Source organism: Diuraphis noxia, unplaced genomic scaffold (genome assembly GCF_037042655.1).
Source record: "Diuraphis noxia isolate RWA-SAM2 unplaced genomic scaffold, SU_Dnox_SAM2 contig0002, whole genome shotgun sequence".
Classification (NCBI taxonomy): domain Eukaryota; kingdom Metazoa; phylum Arthropoda; class Insecta; order Hemiptera; family Aphididae; genus Diuraphis; species Diuraphis noxia.
The window spans coordinates 63136697-63164245 of record NW_028301712.1 but is presented as its reverse complement, the minus strand read 5'-3'; the positions used below and the strand labels follow the sequence as shown (position 1 = coordinate 63164245).

General features: G+C 29.0%; 1 protein-coding gene and 1 pseudogene across 4 annotated transcripts in view; one reads left to right on the top strand and one right to left on the bottom strand.

The window, feature by feature from the left end:
* The window catches only part of trio (trio Rho guanine nucleotide exchange factor), a 118478-nt gene that overhangs the window by 69057 nt on the left and 21872 nt on the right, over positions 1–27549 (bottom strand). For 2 of the 4 annotated variants that reach the window (XM_015511720.2, XM_015511722.2), the window contains exons 2-13: positions 21725–21910; positions 15555–15762; positions 15373–15486; positions 15111–15310; positions 14817–15045; positions 14547–14669; positions 14296–14487; positions 14098–14229; positions 13917–14039; positions 13587–13688; positions 13267–13485; positions 13082–13204 (exon numbers count right to left, since the gene is read on the bottom strand). In XM_015511720.2, coding sequence (XP_015367206.1) covers positions 13082–13204; positions 13267–13485; positions 13587–13688; positions 13917–14039; positions 14098–14229; positions 14296–14487; positions 14547–14669; positions 14817–15045; positions 15111–15310; positions 15373–15486; positions 15555–15762; positions 21725–21903 — 1944 coding nt within the window. In that variant the 5' untranslated portion in view covers positions 21904–21910. The remainder of the gene's footprint in view (positions 1–13081; positions 13205–13266; positions 13486–13586; positions 13689–13916; positions 14040–14097; positions 14230–14295; positions 14488–14546; positions 14670–14816; positions 15046–15110; positions 15311–15372; positions 15487–15554; positions 15763–21724; positions 21911–27549) is intronic. The other 2 variants (XM_015511723.2, XM_015511724.2) reach the window with 2 other exon arrangements.
* Positions 23015–24041, top strand: LOC149058768 (uncharacterized; annotated as a pseudogene).

Here is a 27549-nt window from a genome sequence, read left to right as displayed (position 1 = left end):
TTTAATGTTCTGTTTAATATCATCGGTCGTGAAAAAATTAATTAAGCCGTCAATAGCACGCATCTTTTATTCGTATGATTTAATGTAATGGTGATAAAATAATATTATTGACGGCATTAAAATAGTTTTTTTTATTAATATAATGACAATAATTATATAATAATTTTTATACATTTTGATACTGAAATTGTTTGAATTAATGATCACGGTACCCGCTATATTATACTATTATACAGTGCACGGCGTACATAAAATATTTCTCAAACCCAGCAATCGTATCAAAATTTAAGGGACATTTAAATTTCAAGTGAAAACATTTGTAATGAGAAATTGCAATCACGCAGTGTACGCAATAAAGCAATATACTATATGGTATTATAGTTATATCAATATTTTAACTTCACAAGTCCAAAAACCAGTCGATTTTTATTTATTAATTCAAAACAATTTTGAACATTCATAACTAATATTTTAATATTATATATTTAACACGTAGTGTTGTGTACATACGCATATATAATAAAACATTGACAATGTATCAGTTATATAACGATTATACTTCCTTATATCTCTAGTAAATTATATTTTCTTACTTCTCATATCTCCACTCACTTCCATTGACGAGGTCTTAACATCTCTTAAACCACTATCAGATATCTGTAGTTTCGGTCCTGAAAGAAAAGCTGACCCTCTTTTATATCGCTACCACGAAGTACTCAGTTCATCAATATCTACTATTTTTAACAAATCACTTACTGAAGGGATATTTATTTAGAAATTTAGCCGCTTTACTCTGATTTTAAAATCAGGAATTCCGGCAGATATTACCAACTACTCTCCAATCTCTATCCTCCCATTATTTAATAAAATATTCGATTTAATCGTACTTAAATGTACGTAAAGAAAGGTCACTCTTTTTGACACTTTCTCAAGACCAAAATAGTTTTTTTCTAGTCACTCGACAGTAACCAATGATGTCGACTTTAATTTTTATCCACATGGATTTTTTTAATTCGAAGCACCAAGTTGACGTCATTCACATTGGCTTCTAAAAAACATTCGACTCAATCGACCACGGTACATTAATTTTCTTTCTGACCATCTTGAAGTTAGAGAATTATTCTTATCTTGCAGGTTAGTCGTCTTTGAACAATCGTAGGTAGTTCGTTAATCTTTTCAAGATGTCATCAGAACAGTTTAATATCCATTCTGGTGTACCTCGAGGTAGCTACTTAGGTTCCCTTATTTTTTGTTTTCATCAACGCTGTTGGCTCACAAATTTCTGTAAATCGTATTTCACTGTTTGCTGATGATTCCAAAATTGTCTATATTATTTTGTTTAGGACTTTATTAGAATACGGGTCAGTAGATTGGTCCCCTCAATACCTTAAGGAACATACGCATCTTGATGAATTTACAGCAGTGCAGACCCATTAAATGAGTTTTGTCAGTTACCACCTCAAATATTTCCCACTCTCCTCACGACTATATTCATATCATAGCACCTTATTTGTTAGAATGGCACGATATTCGTGTTCCCTGCAGTAAAACCAGGTATAAGGGATTATTTATCTAACCGTTAACCGTACAAATTTTGCTAATAATTCCCCCCAATTCAAAATGATATTGATAGCCAATAATAATAAGTAATTTTTTCGTACCCTTGCTAGCTCCAATTTATAATAATATACTCAAATTATATTTTTAATTATACTAGGAATTTATAGTTAGGTCAAGCCCAGTTCTGACACGCAAAACACCACAACAGATGATATAGCTGTGAAACCCAGCTAAAATCTAATTGTTGTTATCTTTTATGTAAGAATGTCACTAACGTATTTTACATAACTTTAAGGTATGTATTTGAAAAATATGGTATTTTAGTATTTTTAAATAATCAAAAAAATATATATATATTTATAAAAATGCATTAAAAATAATATATTTATCAAAATGCATTATTATTAATTATAAAAAGGGTGTGATGCCATGCTTAATGAAATTTTTACAAATATTACGATTCTTAAAATCTAAACAAATTAAAATTATATTTTCACTCATCCACGCGTATATGAGCGACGTATCCATAACAAATTGATGCAAAAATTCAGCAAATATACGTATAATAAAATATAGATAATATTACACGAGGACTGCCACTATTCTTGTTGCGGTTATAATTCATTGTGATACACATAATATACATTATGTATACCTATATACCAGGGGTGGCAAACATGAATAATTCTACGAACCACATGGATAAATAAATTATTATATCAAGAGCCAAAATGTTTATAAATACATTTCATAATTTTTATAATTTTATCGTTTGTAAATAAATATTGGTTTTCTTTTAATAAGACGTGAGCCACAAGTTGGCCACTCCTGCTATATGCCCTAATATCACGTCCATCCTTCTTGTGTACATAATGCATATATACTATATAATATACAACGTATATGTAATGCAATACATCATACATGATTTTATATAATACGAATCACTGCGCTCAACGCTACGATTTACACACATTTCGAAATATTAGGATCCTCGTATATCATGGGTTCATTTCAAAGTAATAATTGTTGAGACAATATTATAGACAAGAGAACGACGCGACGGTCGTTGAAAAACCCGGTACGCGAGATTCGCTGCAAATTCGACTTTTATATTAAACATTACATAGGCTTAGCATATTATAATACAAGAATGTACGCTTAAATAGGTATATACTATACGCAGTATATACATTTATATGTTAGACATTACTACACAACCATTCACTTTTCGTTGGCTGCAGGCTAAACAAAAAAACAACAAAAACTGGTCGAAAGGGCCGCGACGACGGCGGCAGCATGCGGCAATCGCGATCTCGATCCGATCGCGACGCCGTGCACGCGGAGGCATAGATGATTTCGTATTCGATTGAATAATAAGGTCAATAATTGATTTTTTCCCAAGCAATAACATTGTTTGCTGCCATTGGAGTACCTACATATATAATTTATAGTGGCCGCAGGTATCGTACAACGGTATTATTTATACGCAGTGATTGTCTAATACGTAATATATATATATAAAATATGAATATAGTATTAATTCTCACTTACACCGATTTCATTAGAATAACGGCGTTGTCAATGATCGTCGAAAAGTCACAGTAGATGGGTAAGTAATAGTTTTATTGTCGAGCTACCGTTTCCCACCACACAAATAATGCTAATTGGATTGGAAAAATAACAATAGAATAAGCGGTGACTATAGCGAGGAAAGTATGTTTTCCGAATTAAGAAAAAACGAAATACTATACTCTTCATCCGACGTTCATCTGTAGCATTAAACTCGGCCAATTTACACGCAATGAAGCAATATAATATATAGGTTGAGTATACAGACCCTAAAAAGTCGTCAGATATAAATGTAAACACTATAATAATATAAATCATATACTTATTAGTATAATAATATATAAGTAACTAGACAATTATTATTATTGAACGGGTTAAAATAAAAATTTACTTCTTTCATTTGAAGGCTATAATAATCACATTATTATAGCCTGATTCACGCCTTACCCCTATAACCTGATTATTTTTTCTGGATATTTTTTACTCGTGGTATATGGTGATTTTATGGAATTTAAGAAATTTTTAAGAGGCGTTTGTTTTTATCTAATCCATCTCATATTTCTCTACATATACAAGAGGGCGTTTTTTTGTTTAATAAGTATAATTTTAAACTGATTAATTAGGTGCTTTCTTTCCATATCCTTTTCAGAGATCATCAGCTGTCAATTACATGTCACCGAGCCCGCTGAACTTCAATTATCGATTGTATTCTTTATAATAACCACTACCTATCACAAAAAAAGTTTTAGTACACGACTATAACATGACAATAAACGTTATCGTGGTTTAATACCAACAGTAGTAGACAAATGTAATCGTATAGATAATCGATTTTACATAAAGAAATATATTTTTCCAACACGTAGGTAATATGTATTATATATTTTTCAAGCCATGGCTTGAAAATCTGATTAGTGTAGTCTAAATCTATGCATAGATTTAGACTATACTAGTCAGTAGTTAGATTATGACACATACAACATAATACAAATATCCACTCTGATTTTTATAATTCTATCCTTTCATATTTCCTAAACGAATAGTCTTTTTTTTAAACTTATTGTAGTTATTGCACTTTTATTACCAAATATATGCAAATTATTAGTCTGTTATGTTTCAAAATAAAGCTGATAAGTCGATTGAGGTTTCTGTTATTATTATATGCGTTCATCATACAGATACCATGAGATATTGGAACTAATTAAGAATTTAAATTTAACAAGAATATATTGTAAGTAATGACTATAATGACTAATGAATATTTCACAAAAATCATATACAATATTTATCTGGAAGTAAGAACTTGTATAAGACTGTTTTTCATACTCAGTATACGAAAACGAGAATGAATGAGACATTTCGAAACAAAAGAATAATTTTGAACATGGTAAATACAAATTCTTAAACAGTAGGTGTACTTAATAACACTATATTTTGTCGAAAACCAGGGCAAATAATATCATTGTTCTTATAATTTTCTGGAGGCGACAAGTGAAATGGCTCGATGCATTGTTTATTCAGAAGCTATGTATTAATAGTTGTATGTCTTTTGCATGCTACATAATACGAAAGATAGATTATGTTGTCCACGTTGTTATTATGTAGGCCAATCTAACCTAAATATTTTGGGTTTAGAGCAGTTATTATTTTCATATTTATTATATTAATATTTCACACACAGATGATATTTTTATGGTCATCTACGATATCTCAGTTGAATAATAATTCCACTACATTTGCATTAAACTTTTATTAACTATAATAGGTAGTTATAAGAATTATTGAAATTATAATTCACACCTGCAGGTCACAGGTCCTAATAAATATAACCTAAAACATAAAGAACTAGTTTTTAATTGTGTTTTCTTACGAAATAATGTATAAATAAGGCTGACTGGTTTATCATGAATATTAAATAGTCATAAAATACATAGGAATATTAATATATAAATACATTATTTTCTTTTACATAATTTAATAAAAATTAATTTTGATACCATGTAAATTAAAAACACAAAACTAAGTGCAATAAAAAATCGTTATCCCTAAATTACCTAACTATCTAGTACATAATATTGGTATAATGCTTATATTAATTAAACAATAAACAATTTTACGATATTTTGATAAAAATATATTTAAATGATAGTGCTTTAAAATATACAATAATACCATATAAATATATAATATTACCTTACACCAATTTGTAAATAATACCTATTTACATCATCTCAGTTCAAAACTATTTTAAAATCCAAAAAGCAAAGAACCCAGAATTAATAGCGGAACCTCTTTAATAACAATATTTATTATAAAAGTGTAATATCATATAAGAGAGTAAACAAACATCCCCACATTCTATTATAAAAAAAAATTAAAGAGAATACTTAATCTGTATGTATAGGTAACATAAAATGCGAAACAGGTTAATATTTTGTATAAAATTATAAAACTATATTGTAAAACAAAAATAACTTAAATTTGAAAAAGGAATTTTATAAATAAATGCAAAATAATAACTATCATTATCAATGAAATTTTGAGTGTTTACACCTATCCCATTGTCATTTCCCCCTAATAAATGAATTATTTATGTAATAAATATATATGAAAATTGTAAAAAAAAATGTAGTTAAATCTATACTTAACCCCCTCCCCCAATTTCATTATCCTAGCCACACTATTGGCCATTATAAACTATACCATACTAATAAGTAATTAGTAATTATAATTACTATAGTAATAGCCAATAGGTAATTTGTAATAATTCATGTATAACTATGCTGATATTTCGGATAAAAGATTGTAAAATGTTTAATTGTTAAAGATAATAAACATAATTTATTGGTTAAGAAAAATTTAATAATTTAATCTTCAATTTTTAAAACAATTCAAATCTTATTTAATAAGTTTTAGTCAATATTTTATTTTTATTCGATGTTATATTAAAATCAGATTGTTTTCTATACCTCATCACGTAAATTATAAAAATATACTTAGGAGAGAGCACTTTCAAATGAATAAACGCGTTCGTTAGCGGTTAAAAACAATAAGGCGTGAACACAAAACCACTTCCTGGCTTAGGTCACACAACCCCAAGTCCCCACATTTCATCAGACAAAACCAACTCTATTGTCCAGATAAAAACAGGGTGCAGCCTGAATAATGGTCTATTCAAAGTTAGACCACGTTGATATTATTTTATATATTTTCTAAAAGAAAATATATATTTTTTTTTTAATTTAAATTGAATAGTTTAAGTATTTTGTAAACATAACATACAAATTCAGTGAGTTTATGTTTTTTAAAGGTATTTTATAAAATACTATATTATGTTTAAATATTTTATAAATCGATTTATTTATTTAAATAAACCGCAATCTAATTTTATTATTAAGTATCTAAGTAAAATCAGCTAAAATCAAGAAAATATAGTATGGTTTGGTATAGTAGACTACTTATTTTTAACATATTACTTCACCGTTGTTTAAATTACTATATATTTTAGTGAGAAAATAAAAATTTTAGCAACTTATAAAAAATAAATAAAGAATAATTAATTGCACCTACATATAAATTTAATCAAGTGAATATTCGTAGTATTATCTATCATATTCGATATGTTTGAATGTGTGATATAGACTACAGATGAGGTATATTATAGGGTTATTATAAAGTACTCTTTCAGGTTTTTTTTTTAATATTCCAAACACAAACATTATATATATATATATGTATATATATATATAAAATATTAGAAGCTACCTTATAAATAATATAATGAGAAGACACGAGAAATCAAACATTTATAAATATGAAGTTGAGTATCAGTGGTGTTTACTTTAGGGGATGTTAGTAAACTCATGCATATAATATGTAACCAACTGAAAAAAAGGAAAAACTTTGCCGTAGAACATACTCAACAGTCAACACCCAACAAAGAAATCTGATGTTCTACAAAAACGAAAGATCCAATGTTTGGTATTGAAGATGTAATAGGCATAGAGATAATCTGAGAGAAAACTAAAAAGTACAAAGGCCAACAACAAATAACCATTTTTTCGAATGGGGTGATATGTTAAGTTGAATGCAGCATAATCATATATTTATTGTCTCTCAAAACGAAGAAGTTCATTTATTCTAATTACAGGACTACTTTTGTCTAAATACACGGTACATATATATAATATACGAACATCTTTGCTTTGCTCAGTATATAATAGATTAGTAATAGCAACCCCAAGGACAAGCCTATAGTTTTTCAATCATTTCGATAGTTGGATTTTCATAATAAAACAACAATATACTTTTCATTAAATTAAAATATATCCTTGTATTGTAGACGCACATCCGTTGATGATAAAGCACATCAAAGAAATTGATTTTTAAACATCATTATTGTATGTAAGTTTATTATATACAAATTATATTAGGACCTTGTAAAATAAATCTAAAAAAAAAACTAAGCAATATATTGGTATCTCAAAGCTCCCACGGTTTACCAAACATATTAGGTAGCTACTATAACCTTAAAAATGATTGATAAAAATTAGAAATAATAAAATGTTTATATCTTTCTTAAACCTATGACTAACTATTATTATCATTATTGAAAAATCATTAACATTATCTACATGTAATATTATAGTTTCTTACAAATGTTGCGATAGACAGAAGTTTATCATAAATTAACAAACAATTTTGGGTTTACGGATGATTGTTACACGTTGAAACAAATGAAAAAAAAAATTAGAAATTCGTTTTTTGATACACCTATAGTCTATCTATAGAGAAATAGACATAAGAAACCTATTTCCCGCAAGACATGAAAAACCATTTGTTTATACCTCTTGCGTATATATATTCATAAGAATAAATCAGAAATCTGTTCAAAATAAGTAGCTACCTACCTAAATGTATATATACATTATTTAATATATAGTGTTCTATAGTGTTTATATTGGAATGATATGAATGTAGTAAAAATTAAAAATCCACGAATATTTATTTCTGTTGTCTTTTTTTATCACTATGTATACTTACCCATACGAATCAATAGGAAAATCGAATAAATACACGAGTAAGTAGAACGATGTCTAATACTTTTGCAAAACGCATTACAACGTTTGTATCATTCATTAAAATAAAATAAACAACTGAAAAAGTATCCAATACACAATGGCATAAGTAAACGTACGCAATAGGCAAAGAAGCGCGTGTTTGCGGAAAAGTGATTTTCCGCAACATTGCAACAAAATATTTATATTACCCATCGAGGCGGTTCACGTACACCATAATATGTTCACTTTTCTCTTTCTAGTCATAATATATATATGCTGGAGAGACGCTTTATAAATGATTTATGTTATATATATATATATATAACGAAATTACGAAACAACGGTAAAGTTTGAATCGTCCGAGAATGGGTTAAGAATCTGGGTGTTATAAATTTATAACACATTAAAATTATTAAGTGCCGTATATTGACGGTTTAGTCGACGAGAAGAATACATATTTATTATATGTATAAAATGTAATACGTATAAATAATAACGTACTCACCGAATGTGAGGGAGATACGTTTTTTTCTTATTATTCTTATTTTTATTTTATTATTTTCGGAAGTACAAAAGAACTCCACGCATTCTTAGACGTAAATATAATAGACGATGGATCTCGGCGGCAGCGGTGACGACGACGTGAACGATATATGTCATGCATGCAAAAGAAAAAAAACTAATAATAAACAATATTATATTACACACGGCTCGCGAACTATATAACGTGCACAAAAGAAACACCACACACGCACACAAACCCGCACGTACTGGCGACCAGAGAGAAGAACCTTATTCCAAGCACAAGTACCTGTGGCATGTGAGCACGGCATGGAGACTGGAGGATCAGCACTCAGCGCGGCCCGCGTATACGACGGTCGCCGCGGTTACCACTACTACTACCACCACTACTATACAATCACCACTGACTGTCGACGCCACTTACCACGATTGCCGCTACTGCCGCTACTGCCACCACTGTCTAGGCGGCACTATAAACCTACTTACATAATGTAATGTAATAATAATATGGTCTATGGATGATATTTATTATATATACATCATAGGTACACGCGGGATGAAGGCGCGGACGCACGATCTACGATAACGGGATAAACAAATAAGAATATGAAAAATCGCAGACTTCTATATTAACTATAAAAAAAAAAAAATAGATAAATAACTCCGGGCATTAGTTGAAGCCTGGTTCCGCCATTTTCTTGGTTGGCAATGGCATGTTATATATGTTATATATATCATATATTATGTATTTGTGGTAAACATGAATTGATGTTGTATTGTATTCATAATTTCAAGACTTGTTTTAGTAACAAAAAAAATAAATATTTTATATAGATCATTTTGTCATTATTATAATATAATTCACCATTAAAAAATGTATAATTTCATTTATTCCTCATAGGTACATTTAATACATTTTGTATGTAAGATCTTCACTGATAACAATGTAAATAATATAGGAGAACCTTATATCTAGTTAGTATAGAAGTATGTGTGAAAAATGTACCGGTTTCACGCATAGATAATATATTCTATATATTATTATCTATGAATTATGATTTCACGCCATCGACGCACATTTAACGCCTTGTACTGCTATCTCTATACACACGAAGGCACGCAACTTGGGGTACGTAATCTATCATAGGCTGCAATATCGTTAATTATTAAAGATTCATGAAAACCACCCAAAATTACCATTTCGATTCACTCGCTATTATTATATGTTGTTATACTTACATAATATAATGACGAACAATAACGCGAACCATTTATCTGGATAGGCCTAGTTAATTTCCCTGGTCATTTCAAGCGACTTTGAAGAAAACAAAATTATTAAATTTTTTTACTATTTCCCATTATAAAGATTTTTTTAAAACATCTATTATTTTTAATTTCATAATAAATATTTGAAGCGGAAAACTGCTAAAAAAACAATGTATAAGCACTGAATATTCAACAACAAGATTTTTTTTATAGTAATTTTATAATCAAGGATTGATTTGATGGAAAAGTAGTGTGATCCAAACTCTTGCAAGATATTTTTTGTAATTTTATAATCCACCCATCTTTAAAAGCTACTTACTATTAATAAATAAATAAAAACTTTATATTTAAATTTCAATCGCATCAGTTTACTTTTCAAATTAATTTATCGATTCTCGTTATTAAATTAAAATTATAGGTAGCTAAAAACCGAATCTTTTGTAAACTGTAGGCAGTAATTCTATTATATAAACAAGTATTCCGAACAAAGTGTATGAATCAAAATACTATTTTCAAAATCACAAAAATCTACAGGCCAATTTGTGTAATGAGTATATTCTGTTAAATATTGATTCCGTTTACGAATTACCATTACAATATTATCATTAATAACATAAGTAATTAGACAGCCTAAGTCCTAACTATTAGAATACTTCAGATGGGCGAACGCCAGTTATATAAATATATAATACAAGAATATTACATAACGCACAACGGGGGACTAAATCGGTAATACTAAACGAATATTAATTAAAAAGAAAAAATACAATAGTCTTTCGTAGCTATTTGTTCTTGTTTAGAATTTACCATGGATTACGATTTATGCAATTAATTTTGGACACAAATAATATATAGACGTTTAATAGTCATCGATTGTGTATCGATATTATACTATATGCGTTGGCCGCAGGAAGTGTCCCGTTCCTGTCGAGACGGAATACTCGTCCAGAATTTTTACTGCTGTTTATTGTGCTTGTAATTTACAATATTTTGGTATATATAGATTACGTTTATTATGAAAGGATTTCCGAGTGCTTTAATACTATACGAATATACAACTTCTTTCTGCAAAATTAGTTTTTACGGTATTATTAAATACAAAAATATGTTATATAATTAATATTAGTGTACCTACTACCTTTACCTACACTTTTTTTATTTACGATATATCTAGTAAATGCAGCGTATATACATTATACATAGGTTGTTTGGATATTAGGATTGATTATATATTGATACCTATATCCCAACAAACAGGGTATAATTATCACTATTTAAACTTCAAATATCTTTCAATTTGGTTTGGGGGACATTACACTAGAATAATCAATTCTAAATTCCTATGACATACAATTTTTTAACTCATGTATTTTGCTTAAGCGCAAGTGCACAACAAAACTTCTTTTTTTTTTAGTGACAATCCCTATTTTAAATACCATTTTTGGATTGATTATTTACTTTCAAGACATTTTGATGTAATTGTAAAAAATAAATATTATAATTTAATAAGATTTTTAAATTATACCTCTAATTTGGGCAATTTTGAGTTTACAACAAAAGTTGATGCATAAAAATGTCTTGAAAAAATCAATCAATCCGAAAATGATATTTAAAATAGGGTTTGCCATTTTAAAAAAATGAAGTTTTGTTGCACATGAACCAAATAAATAAGTTAAAAGACATTTAAATCATAAGAATTTATGATCGATTAGTCTAGTATAATGTCCAGCAAACAGAATTGAAAGATATTTACAGGGTAATTAGTGATGAAGTGTACCCTGTTTTTTGGGACACACAATATATAATATATTGGGACGTGATTTTTGATTAAATAAATGTAATTGTATAAATAATTATACAAACTTAATCATCGGAATTAATATTATTGCATATAGTTTAAATAAATATATATAATAAATAAAAAAATAAAAAAAATAATTATAATTCAAACTTGATGTATTTGATACCCACGTTTTTTATAATAGCCATAATACATAACCATATCCGAAGTTTGTAATTTAAATATTTACTTCCAACATAATACCAACTTAAAATGACTGAAATTTAAGATTTACATCAAAAACCAAAATCGATTTTGTCGAAAAATGAGTGTGCGTAAAATTTCCCGTTTTTCCCTTAATTTTTAGTTTGTTTTTCTCAATTATTTAGAAAAGTATTAAGAACTTTTTACTTTTGACCCCCCAAAGTACCAACTAGATTCACTTTATGATCGAACGAGGTACTGAAGTCAAAAATCGAAGCATTTTTACTGCCCCAAAACGTGATGACAGACACAAAAAAAAAAAACACACATCATGGTAAAATCAATACATTCATCGCTCCGCTCAGGATCTAAAATATTGATGTTAAACATAACAATAATGTTCTTGGTATTTTTCATATTAACTACGAAGGAAGAGGAATTATATGCATTTTAAGTTTAATATTACCTCACACTAATCGACTTCCACCAAACGAAAAATAAACACAATGCTTTAATAAAAAATTTTCGGAAAATAAATAATTCTATAATATGCTAGTCATAATGAAAAGATCAAAAATAGGCAATTTCAATGATTATTAACGTAAAATTAATATGTTCAAACTGTACTGCACAAACATATCAGTACCACATCTGATCAGACAATTTGTAGCTAAATTTTTCTACAAGAAAAATACTTAATGAAATACTGCATTTATACAAAACGGGATTGATAATTTTTTAATATTAATTATCATTTTTTTATATTCCTTAGTAATAGTTGACAGTATTGCCTATATAAAACTCCTTGAAATCATCACATTGCAATGTCTGACTGATAAATAATGTAAAAAATATTTAAAAGTAAATAATTTGCAAAAATATTATGAAATTACAGTATACTATTGAATATCACTCATTTGTATCTACTGATAAAATAGTTCACTATTTTAGGTGGCTATATAACATAATATTGTATTTCTCTCTTCATTATCAATACAAATAATTATATTTGCTAAAAAAAATTTCTTACAGACCACTACTATATACTACCTATCGAATATAGAAACTCGACTTAGTAAATGAAATGAAATGAATAAGTAATAACTTTATAAATTACCTGGGCCACATTTTCGAAATGTTCATGACTTTTTTGGTATACTCTGGCTTTTTGTAATGTACGTCCAATTCCAGTATTTTTTCTTAGAAACACTTCTCCATGGTTGGACAACCAATCAAGAACCTAAAAATAAATAAAATAAATAGGTATATCTCTAAATAAAAATGATTTTGATATATCAATACTTGTTTGACATCTTCTTGAAATAATCGTAATGCTAATTTCTGATGAAGTCTAATCTTCTTAGAGTGCCATCGATGTTCTAAACTCCTATGATGGTTTAAGATTTGGTGTATGACAGCAAGCACATGACTGGCACCTTCTGAATAATCAGCTGCAGCTTGTTGATGATTTGTTCCAACTGTTTTATTTGTGTTGGCTGAAGAATCTGATCCACTATCCAACTATAGGTAAATAAGAAATTATGCTTATATGTTATGATTAGGTTAGAAATAAAACTAGTAAAAGCTAAAAGCCAATTTCATGCGTGTTAAAAAAAGCTTACATGTTTATGATGTTGTTCAGCGACTGGTGTCAAGTCACTTTGGTTACACACCTGAACCAAATGGTCCAACTGATAGAGCAGCTTCTTACTGGTGCTATGAACCTAACCCAAACCAAAAAATCCCATCATGCATTTAAAAAAAATATAAAAAAATTTACTTTCAATGATGGTTAATTATTTTAAATGCCCATAAACCAAAGTTTTGTAATACAAGGAATAAACCATAGCCAATGCATGAGTAGCCACCGAATTCTAACCAAGGCTTTAGTATTTTTTTTAGGAATTCTGTGTTATCAAAGAATCCTTAAATTTTACAATAATGGAACATACACTTTTTTGTGGAGAATTTCCATAATGTATAAATGGTACATTGCTTGGAGGAGTTGGAAAACTTTCACAGACTTGTACCAAAGTATCCAGTCCGTTTAATAAGCTTTGATAGCCATTATAAACCTATATTTGTCTCAAAAAATTAAGTTTTGTAAGGGAAAAACTATAAAAATTAATTTACCTCAGTATATGCTTGGCACATGAGTTCGTACAAGTTTTGATGTTGGTGAATTGTATTTTCTAAAACCATAATTTCATTTGGTATGGTGACATTTTCTATAGCCTCATCCCAGTTTGGTACATTTTCCACATACTAAAGTAAATATTATAAACTCATTTAAATAAATATTGAGGTGGTTTTTAAACTAGAAATTTATACCTGTTGAGCTTTATGATGAAATAAAACAGATAATGCTAACACTGATGTCCGTTCGTCTAATCCAGCTGCAAACTGTTTCCATGTTCTATCTAATCGTTGAGCAACTGTTCTTATATGATTAGAAGCATAATGTCCAGATTCTATCATGCGATGTGCAACAGCTACGATACGATTTATGTTTACATACACATTCTATAAACATTAAATATGTTAAAAAATATTTTTAATTTACTTAACATTAAAAATTATACCATAGAACTCATAGTAAAATGATTGTGCTCTTCTTGTATATCTTTGGCAAGTTGATAGGAATGTCCAATCTCAACATAACTCATTAAAAATACATCCCGATTATGGCAAATCCAATCAAACATCTAATAAAATGATTATATTGCATTATAAAATATTAATATTATGTAATGAATATTAATTATATAAACATGTAACAACATAATATAATAAAATCCATAATCCATATAAATATAAAAAAAAACACACATAATATATTCATGAAATAATACCTTTTCACAATCTTGTTCAAACAGTCTCAATTGGAAACATTGATCTAATTTAAGTTTTTTATGCTGCCATAGTTGTAATACATGTTTATGAGACGTTCTAATGGTATCCAATTGTTGAAGTATTAGTGGTACAGATGCTTGTAAATCTGGATTACTAATACCATTGCTAGCTTCACTATCACGTCCAGAATACCCAGAATCATAACCACTATTATTGTCTCCAGATAATCTAACCATAAATGAATAATAATTAATTAATATATTTGAATAATTTTGCTTGTCTAGTGAGATTACCTCTGCAAAAGTTGTTGACCAGCTAAATCCATGTCCTCAACAGGGGTTTTAAGAACTTTCTTTTTCATGTCGGTATGAAAGTCAAGGGCGAGTTTGGCACCAGCAATATCATCTCTACAATCATTACGACTCAAGTCTTCTTGTAAATCATCTAAACGATCTAACAAATCAGCAGCTTGCCACATAAATTCTTCAATACTCTAAATAATAATAGAAAATAATAATAAATAAAACAGAAGATTGTAAAATTAATTAAACTCACAAGTCGAATATCAATCCATTGGGCATGATCATAGTGTAGAGATCCATCGAGATCTGACGTCAATTGTGTAGAATCTATAAACTTTGATAGGCCTTCTAAGTTAACCATTGTTGTCTAAAAAATTCCATAAATAGCATTATATTATTTTAAATAGATAATGTTAAAATGTATAAAGTAATTACTTCAAATTTATATTTATGACTAGCCATGCTGGTTCGTTGTTTATGCCAAAAATTATCAGGTTTTACAACATATACAGCATACACATGGTTTCCATTGCCTCCAGCACACCAATCTTGGAGGGCTTTCAAGATTGGTTTGACAGATGACCAGCCAGAACCACCTCGCATATCAATCACAGCTACTAAACCTGATTCTTTAGCTTCACACCTAAAAATTAAACAAATACATCAAACTTTACTTTAAAAACAAAATAACATACCATTCACTTAAATTCAATAATTTTATAATTATAAATTTAAGGAAGAGATAAAAAATTACATTTTCAAAATAATACTTTTACCTTTCACAAAATTATTTAATTAACACTAACTTTAAATACTACTTAAATAAGATGTATAATGATTATCTTCTTAACTACATATTAAAACCAATAACAAAATGTCTGACAGGTGCATTACATTACTATGCGCAACCTGTTAGACTAACAGTCACAATATATTTTTATAAATTAAAATTATCCTCTCTTTTTTTTTATTAAAAATCAGATATACCATCTGATAAATTATAACTATAGATCAGCGGTTCCCAACCTTTTTAGCAGGCGGTGCCCTATTGTTTGTACAAATTGTATTAGGTGCCCTTCTGTGAATATCATGAGAAACGTGATAAAAATAAACACTAGTTTTCATTCATAACTGATTTAAATAATTTTATTGAACATATTATTAATAAATTATAATTTTATTGTTGAAATAAAAAAAAAAAATTCTGTTTTAATAGTGAAAAACTAATAATTAATGAGATATTTGAGGCTGCTTATTTTTGAATAGTTTGGCAATGTTTTTATCTATTATTGAATTATTCCACACATATTAGAAACATTGTATTTAATATTGGATAATAGGTACAGATAGTATTCTAAGTAACTTTGTACATAAAATAATTTTTTGTCTTTTCAACTACAATAAATTTTTAATATATAATTTAATAATTTTTTTCATTCTCGGATGAGCTGTGGCGCCCCTTAAATTAGCTCGAGGTGCCCTTAGGGAACCGCTGCTAAAGATTATTATTCTGTATTCTGTATTAGAGTGTAGTGATAACCATGAAAATGTTGGAAAATTCTGTATAAAAGTTATAAAAACAAAAAAATAGTTGTTCTCAAAATGAAGATGTGATTTTTTTAAGATATATAATTAAAAAGGTTGACAAGTGGGTTACAGCTCTACTACTATAATTAGTAAGGGATGATTTAGAGGGTTACTGTAGAGGATGTGTTAAGTTTTAATTTAATGATAGATCATTGTATAATATTATGACAAATGGTTCAGAGAGAAAAAGGTCTGTCAGGCTTTATTACTAAGTATATTTTATGATATTATTGCTATTACTGCTATTATTGCTATGACTATTAATAATACACAAAGTTGAATTAATTTTTTCCTTAAAAATTGACATTTTCGTCGAAATAATATGGTTAAACGTTAAACGCTTATAAAAAATATTTTGACAATGTATTTTCTATGTTTTGTAAATCCTATATAATTAATTTTATAAAATAACCTTCTACTAAATTTTCAAACTTTATAACCAAACAAACATTTTGTATAGGCAGAAAATGCCAATATACACATAACACATTAGGGGAAAATTTCAAGTATCTAGAATTATTTGTTTTTGAGTTACAATAAAAAAACAAAATCGATTTTCTGAAAACTGATTTTGCGTTAAAGAAAAATGCTTACAATTCTAATTAAGTTTATAATTTATAAATCTTATAATTTCTCAACTAAAATGCACGAGTGGGTAAAGTGGGCCCTACACCTAAATCTAATGTCTCAGTCTTACTAACATACAATCGTGGACCAATACACCATACTAAATTTTTGTTCAGAAGACTTAATTTTGTGTTGTTAGTTTTGTCGTTATTTAAGATATAGTGGATTCGAATATTATATAATTTAGAGGCAAGAATACCCATAATTATACCATCAATTTTATGCTTGAATTATGCATTACATATTCAATTTTAATTTTTAAAATATTTAAATATGGATACAGGGTTGGGCACTTTTCAATTACAGTAATTCAATTACTTAAGTAATTTGTAATTAGTAATTAATTATTAAATATTGATGTAATTTGTAATTGGTAATTAATTATTAAATGTTGATGTAATTTGTAATTGGTATAAAGAATTACAATTTTTCAATTATATAAATTTAGGATTTAGGATTTTCTACAAAGTACAATATATTATATATATATATAAGTTGTACAGCATAAGTTTTATCGAACATTCGATACCGATTCTAAAAGATAATTTTATGATGAACTACAAAATACAGATAATATAGAAAGATATAATATTATACATTTATACTATCTTAATTGTCCTTGTTCTATGTATAAATTAACAATCGTACTATACGATGTACAAATTGTACACTTCGTGTCTACGTATAGGCTTTAGTAACCATCTCATTGTAGTCCGTCACTAATAACGACTTAAAAGTTGATACCTAATTATTTTACTTTTCCTTATTTATTAATAAGTAAAAAATTACTAAAATGAACGCTGATGAATTTTCTCAAAAAATACCAACCATCCAATTTTTGATGGAACATTTTTTACCATTAAGAAAATCGAAAATGATAATATTCGAGCTCTTTGTATTTTGTACAATAACGAAAAGGCTGTGATTTCTGGTTCCATTCAAGCCAACTCAAACCTTCGGACTCATATCAAGGTATCTATTATCAAATCATAATATTTAAAACAATTATTGAATGTATGTTTTATACTTTATACAAAAGCTTTTGGTAAATCAAAATAACGGCAGATAATGCATTTTTTTATTTAGAGAATACATAAAGATAAATTTGAAGATTTCCAAACTCATTAAAAGTCACAACCACGATCATTTAAACGAAAAATATGTGGTGACAATACCGTTTCTTATCCAGTATTAAAACAAACAAAATTAATAAACGGATCAAAATTATTCACTTCTAAACAAAATACATTCGATTGAAATATAATAAATTATGTTGTAAATAGTATGAAACCACTATTAACGATGTCCAATGATATTTCATTAAAATTATTCATGGTATGTATGATGTATCAAATATAGTCTATTTGAAATGTATAATTTTATCCATAATGGATATGATATATGAGTTAAAATAAACTTTTTTTTAAATTCTTATAGAGCTAGGAGTTAGCAGAATTGAATATTATTTAAACAAGATTTTATTTAGATTTTATAAATTTATCTACATAATTTTTACATTATATATGTAACTATAATGATTTATATAATATAACAGTCATATAAACGTTAAATAACGTTCATACTAAATACGAAAAACATGTGAAGTATAAATTATGTTTCAATTGATACATAGAATAAAGGTGCATCTTCAACACATAATCCTTAAGATAAGATCGAGATACTTTTAGATTCTGAACGAAGTGATGAATGTATTGATTTTACAATGATGTGTTTTTTTTTTTATTTGTGTGTCTGTGTACAGCATAACCAGTCGAAATAATGCTTCAATTTCAAACTTTGGGGGTGGCTTCCGATATAAAAGTGAATATCCTCGGTGCATTATAGAGGTTAAAAGCTAACATTTTCCAACAGTTTTCCAAAAAATCGAGAAAAACAAAAAATAAATGACAGAAAAACGGGAATTTTTACGCAAAACCAGTTTTCGACCAAATCGATTTTTTTATTTGGTTGCAATTCAAAAACTTATCACTGTAAATACTTGAAATTTTCACCAAATGTTTATGTTAGTGTTATCTATATACAGTTTAATTTTCACAAAATTTTGACTTTTTTTGAGTTATTTATAGACCACTGACATTTTCGATTTTTTTGAGAATTATTTTTTGAAGTGTCGGTAAAAAAATGTTGGACGACCGAAAAAAGTTGAAAATTTAATACCATGTTCCTTATGAGTTGCTCTTATTGTAGCTAAAAAAAAATTAAAAATCGTTAGTCACAATCTTTTTTTATAATCGTTTATAGTTCAAATTTTTACGAAATCTGTCGAAAATTTGAAAGTTGAAAAATCATATAAAATTTTTTGTGTTTATAACTAAGGATTAAAAATACATCAAAACCATGAATATTTGCAAATTATTTTGTAGTTCAAAATTCATAATATTTGTTTTTTTTTTTTTTATTGATCATTTAAAACTTCGGCAACAAAGGCCATTAGTTATTTTATTTTTTACATTACGTTTGCTTACATGTTTCGATTTGGTTATAAATATTGGTTTGCTTGAGGAAGTTAATTTGTTTGTTTTTATATCTAAGGTTATAAAATTTAACACTAAGTTTTCCATAAGAGTTTTGCTTCAAACAGCTATAGAGGAAATTTGAAGCGTCATTATAGGGAAAATGTTTTGAGCGTTTGAGTTTTAAATTTTTATGAAATCGTGTAATGATAACGATTTATCCTCAAACCAGGTAAATGTATATCTTAGATAATATAAGGTATTATGAATTATGATAACTACATGCAATGTTTTTGGAAAAATTGATTAACCATGCCTTTTGCAAAATGCGTCTTAATTGAAAAATAATATATTTGTTTCAAAATAGAATATATGACAATATTTAAATATAATATATCCTAGACTGACAAATCATCTCCGTTCAGAATCGTTTTTCGTATACAATGATACTTATCATTGCATTCAAATCTAACCTACCCTAGTCAGAGTTCCAGCCCACTACCTATTGTACAGCAGAGCGATACACACTTTCCCGCTTTTTTTTATAAGCGTTTATAGTTCAAATATTTACGAAATCTGTCGAAAACGCGAAAATTTGCAAGTAATTTTGAAGTTGAAAAATCATAAAAATGTTTGTGTTTATAACTAAGGATTAAAAATACAACACTAAGTTTTCCATAAGTTATCCTTCAAGTAGTTATAAATAAAACTCAAAACATCACTATAGGAAAAATTTTAAGTGCGTTTGAATTTTTACGAAATAGCGTAACGATAACGATTTATCCTCAAACGATTTTAAATATTTATTATTATTCAAAAAGTACAAGTCGTAAATATTTGAAAATTTTGCCAGTTATTTAGATTGGCATTTTCTTTACATGATTTAATTTTTAAAATATTTTGACTTTTTTTGAGATATTTATAGACAACTGAAATTTTCAATTTTTCTGAAAAACAATAATCGGCAGCTTTTTTCCATTATTTCGCCGTTTGCTGTTCGACTATCGATTATAAACGCCATAATAATATATGGGAATCAATAATCATAACCTGTAGAGCAACGAAATTCTAGCAGAACGAATTTTTTATAAGTGGGTGATGCTTTTATCAAACAACACTCATTATTTAAAAAAGTATTGACTTTTTTCAAAATATATTTTTACATGGTTTCAATTTGTTGAAAATGTTATTAAAAAATTACATTTTTAAATATTTTTATCTTTATTGTTTTTTAAGTTTTTTTTACTTTTTTTAATGACAACATAGAGTTTTAATTTCATATTCCAAAGCAGAATATTTTTCTAAGTATTTTGATTCATAAAAATCGAATTTAGGACGAGTAGTTTATGAGTTATAAGTATTTAAAGTTTAGACAAGCGGAGTAGTGGACAAACATTTTGCGGAATAACCTTACCACTTCACTCTGCCAATCAAAACTTTAAATACTTAAAACGTTATAACACATAAACTATTCGTCCTAAATTCGATTTTTATGAATCAAAATACTTAAAAAAATTATTCTACTTTAGAATATGAAATTGAGACTATGTTGTCATTAAAAAAAGTAAAACACTTAAAAAATGATAAGGATAAAATATATAATTTTTTAATAAAAACGTTGGTTTTTTAACAACTTGAAACTATGTAAAAAAATATTTTGAAAAAAGTCAATACTTTTATAGTTACCCTGTAACTGTTTATATATACCCTGTATATCTTAATTTCTGGTTTGAAAAAACGCGTAACTGCGGCAAGAGCATCTGATCTGACCTGAGGGTGGCACAACAGCTATATTATTCACATGAACTATGAAGGAAAATTAACATACCTACTTATAATTTAAATTATACTCGTACAATCAAACACATATGATTAAATTAAAACTTTCAATTATGATAAAAAGTAAAAATTTCTTACGGAGGTATAGATCCAAAATATTGCAATAACCGTCGATAATCTTCAAGTTTAGCTCGTTCTCTTCGTGGAGTAGAGGGAAACGTAACTACAGGCGCCCCTCGCTTGTCTCGACCACCAGTGAGGAATGCGATCTTCTCTTGAAGAAGGCCCATCACTTCCAGAGCTCGAACACTATCCATAGTTAACCTTTAAAAAAACTTTTATTTAAATAATATTTTGAATTGTCATGTTACAATCATTGATTATTATATTAAATATATAGTTATTCATTATTATAGTAATATATAAAATATTTAATTATATATATTGATTATTCGATTCAATTTATAATGATAGTCTATAATTTAAATGTTATTTTATAAACAAATTTACAAGTCAGATTTAATACTTAGCAATACAATACTGAATTAAGAATTCATTTTAAAGTTAGTAAAGTATAATCTGGAAACTGTTGAATTATTTAATTGAATAACAATAGAAAAATCTGAATGTACCGCAACATGAAACAAACTTCCGTACCCATTGTTCTTTTGAGACTACTATTCAAATTAAATTGGACTGAAATGAAATATAAATATGCATTGCATTGCATCTCATGTACAAATTATGCTTAGTCTCCGCAATCAATACATCGTGATCTGGAGTGAATACCACCAATATAATGAACACAACCATAATATGATAATTATTATTCGTGTTTTTTTTTTACATTTTTTCCGAAACTAAAATAAATTATTGCCACAAAAATAAAATCATGGCTTCTTATATAATGTATATAACGTTGGTATTAGTAGTTCAATGACTTTAAAAATAAACATAATGCATAGATATTATATACTATAAACGATCACACATAAACATATTACAGTAAATTAAATATTACTTTAAAGCTTATACTACTCCACGGTTTAAGATATAATAAAAAAAAAGCACATCTTAACTACTCAAAAAATTTTGAATTAAAACAAATAATTATGATAAATAATAAACATAGGCGTGCGTAGGAATTTTTCACAGGATTTGCAGAATTATTTTAGTAGGGATTACTTAACCTACTACAAATGAGTAAGATAAATATTGTTTCTAAATTTTGATAACTGGTTTATAATAAATGTGTGTATTTTCCAATATAACATGGGGAAATATATTTCTTTTTGTGTAGAGAGTAGAGATACAAACGTGATAATATTGTAAAACGTTCGGCATTCGGTTACGGGTTCACTGTCTTTGTCGAATTATGTTATTGTGAGTTTTAGTAAATTTAAATACGGCGATATTGTGATTTTTATTATGTGTGCTACATTAGGATACCTATATTGACACGATGAAAAAATGTGTGTATAATTCTTGCAGGACCGAGAATTATTACCAACACTAAATGAAAATAATAATCGTTATACCAAAGAGAGAAACAACAAAGAGTGAGGTGGAATATTAAAGGAATGTGAGAGAACGAGTAAAGAACGAAACTCAGATGGAACCTTCAAAAAATACATTTCTTTTAAGTGTTCAAAAAGAGGTTGCCAAACTTATTGTTCAATTCGAAAACAAAAACCAATTTTTTTCTTACTTAGATTTAAATAATATACGTCACAGTAATTTATCATTAACAGAGATTATGGAATTAGTATGGCAGTGGACACATTTGGTACCAGATCATCAAGTTGTACAATTTACTGGCCGAAGTAAGATCGATTGGTTTAATTTATGTTGTGATGTGGCTATTTATAAATTTGACAAGCGATCAAAATTAGGTGGAAAAGATGTGATAGTTCAAATACAACCGTAGTCGTCTTTGATGTAATAATGATATTAGACCAAATGAGGTAACTGAAAATGATAGTGATGACACAGAAGAAGACAATTATACAGTGGGTGCAAAAAATTATGGAATGCGTGTATCTGGCCTGTAGGTTTTTGGACTTTGTTGCAAAAAAAATGATATTTTGGAATGACGTTTATTCATCATAGAAAAAACGTGACAAAGAAACATTACTTCCTATAATTAAAAATGAAGTAGAACTAAGAAGTATAATCCATAGTGATGATGCAGAGCTTATTCGTCATTAAACAATGAAGGGTACATATACACAGTACTGTGAATCATCAAAAATTGTTTATTTATTCTGATACAAATGCCAATACTCAAACCATAGAATGTTTGTGGAAAATAGATCTGAAATAAGAGTATATACATAATATATAAATTATTACCTAGACAACTTAAAGAGGAGTGGTGCAGATCCCTTCACCCAAACAAGCTAACTATATATTTGACGAATTTCCGTCAGACATAAAAGATGCTTTTATGACATAAATTACGATGAATTCTTATCAGACAAGAAGGATAATTAATTATAAATGAATTAATAACTCTAATTATAACTATTAATATGGATAAATTTAAAGGATAAAATAATAAATTAAATAAAATATAACCTATATGTAGGTCGCACACTGGACCGAAAATGTATGTGTAGGTCGCACATTGGACCGGTGCCTTTATTTTTAACTGTTGCCATTTTATAAAAAGCTTTTTCAGAAGAACAACTAGTGACTGGAATGGTAGTAAATTCTTGTAGAACTTTATATATATTTTCAAAAGTTCTCATTCGGTCTGTTCCAACCTTAGTTATCCAACTCAATCACTGAGTTATTGTACAGTCTGACTTCAGTGTCGAGTTGATCAAAAGATAAACTAAATGTATCATAAATAGTTTGTATAATATGTTCTTTTTCTATTTCTAGTTTTAATAAGTTACCAAAACTATCAATTAAATTTAATGTATCTTGACTGAAACGAACTTTGATGCCATTTAACATTTTATCAATAACACTATTATACACAGTTATCTTCATTTCTTCTTTTGTATTTTCAAAAAAATGTTGCGAATGATGTTCATAATCTACTTTAGTTGATACTTTACGACTTATTACTTCAAGTATGGGTACAGATGGTACATCAATTTTAGTACAACCCATTTTAGTTTCATCAAAAATTGTATTAAATGTTTCGTCGTCGTCGATAGTTCACCGCGGCCAGCGTAGCAATACACATCGTTGTCAATTGCTCCGCGCCATGCGTACACTACCTAGTGCGATTCGTAACCGATTTTATTCTAACTTAGATCAAAATATTAAGGAAATCAATTCACGTATTTGCACAAAACTCTTATTCAAATCGACCGTAAGTGTAATTCCACACGGTCAAATAAGTGTTGATACTAATTAGATCGATTAACTTTCAAGCGTATGGTTCCGCAGGCACTGCACTCGCACGCGACCTTGGTACCGTAGATAACACCGCGGCGCAATGCCGCCCAAGATAATCTCGCCTATTAACAATCAGTCCTCCGTAAGCAACAGTATACAGAGCGGCTCAAATGATGAAGCGAATTCATTAAAAATTGTCATAGCTAAAAATACACAGAACAGTCCATCTGACAGCACAGATTGGATAATCAAAACAAAAAAACGCAAGTCTTCTCCAGGTAACTCGCCTACATCTAAAGTAAACAACAACCTTAACAAATTTACATACACCACTCCCAATCGCTATGAAGCACTCAACGCCTTAAGCGAAGAATCAAATAACGAACATGATGTCACAAATGTCCAAATGCAAACCGAAAATATCATACAGCCACCAACCCCTCCAGCAATTTTTATCATCACTGAAGTTACCTACCATAACTTCTGTAACCAAATAAAAACTCTGATTGGCAATAAAGAATTCTTATGCAAAACCACAACCAAAAATCTGAAATTAATACTAAAATCCCCTAATTCTTTTCGTCAAGTACTAAAATTATTAAACGATAAGTCTATGGAATACTACAAATACCAAGCGAAAGAAGACAAATCTTATCGAGTAGTGTTAAAAAACCTACACCCCACAACGCCCACTGAACTTATTACTCAAGATCTCGAAGATCTTGGATTTTCGGTCAGAAACGTTACCAATATAAAGAAGAAAAACCAGAGCAGAAGTCCACTCCCACTCTTTTTCGTCGACCTTAACCCAGCGCCAAGCAACCCAGAAATTTTCAAGCTCAAGACGCTTTGCCATTCAATAATCAAGATTGAAGAACCTCACTCCAGACGTGATCTACCGCAATGTCACAGATGCCAAAACTACGGGCACACGCACACTTACTGCAATCGTACACCTAGGTGTGTTCGTTGTGGTCAAGCCCATGTCTCCGACATGTGCGAAAAATCAAAGGATACCCCAGCTACTTGCGCCCTATGTGGAAAAGATCACCCAGCAAACTACAGAGGATTTGCGGTACACAAAGAACTACAAAAGTCCAGAAACACGATAGCCTCAACCACACATGTAGACGTTAGCAGGAGACCACTCGACAGCAACGATACAGATAAGAACAAGCAACACTTGAATTGGGGAAAAACACAAGGTAAGCCTCCTAGTAATGCCACCTATTCTTGCTCTTACGCAGATATATTAAAACCACCTAACTCTAACTCTCAAACACACGAATGCTCCTCTTCCCCTGAACCCCCTCCAGCCACTCTTCTCTCATCCTTTCTTGAACAGTTTCAATCACTCATTACACCATTAATAAATCTCCTCACAACGTTAATAAATACAATTTTAACCAAAAATGACAACTAGCCCAAACGTAAATTATCCATTATCAATTTTCTCTTGAAATGCCAATGGTCTCAGACAACACTTAAACGAACTCCAGCACATCCTATCAGAAACAAACGCCGACACTTATTTCTGAAACTCATTTCACCCCACACACTTGTGCGAAAATCTACGGCTTTAATGCCTACTTCTCATGTCATCCTGATTGCACGGCTCATGCAGGTGCTGCAATTTACATCAAATCGAACATAATCCATCATTCACTAACCCCTACTCTACACCTCACATTCAGGCAGCCAGTGTCTCATTAGATGTACCTAACAACATACCTGTCATCGTTTCTGCAGTTTATTGCCCTCCTGGCATCATCACCACTTCAGACCACTTTTCCAACTATTTCTCAACCTTGGGACATCGTTTTATCTCTGGTGGTGATTTCAACTCTAAAAACCCTGCATGGGGTAACCGTTCTCCCAACACCAGAGGCAGAGCTTTACAGCAATGCATAAACAACAAAAATTACTCATCAATAGCTCCCCCAGGTCCAACATACTGGCCCTCTCATAGTAACAGACAACCTGACATTTTGGACATTTTTGTCAAAAAACTACCAAGCAACATACATACTGATCTCACCAACTTCTACGACCTTTCTTCTGACCACTCCCCAACAATGCTTAAACTCGGATTAACGTCCCTCCTCAACAAAGGGAATCTCTTACCCCAAGTCAACTAAACTGGTCAACCTTTAAAAAAATAATAAATAAAGATATCAAACTGTCGGTCTCACTAAAAACAACGAATGACATAAATGTCGCTGTCAATCTCCTCACAACCTCTATCCAAAAAGCTGCACGTGAATCAGTAAAACCCAATAACCATACATACCCAAAAAAACAAACCCCCTATCACATAAAAGTACTACTAGTCGAGAAACGAAGAACAAGAAACCAATGGCAAACATTCAAGTACCCAAATGACAAGGCAAAACTTAACAAACTGAACAGCAAAATAAAAAAGGCTATCCAACACGACAGAAATCAATCCTACAATAATTACGTAGAATCACTGACCACAAAAAACTCATCTCTTTGGAAAGCTACCAAATCTCTACTCCGTCTAAATCAACCTACCCCTCCTTTAAGAAATGAAGACAACTCATGGGTTATTACCGATACTGACAAAGCAAATATTTTAGCGCAACATCTGG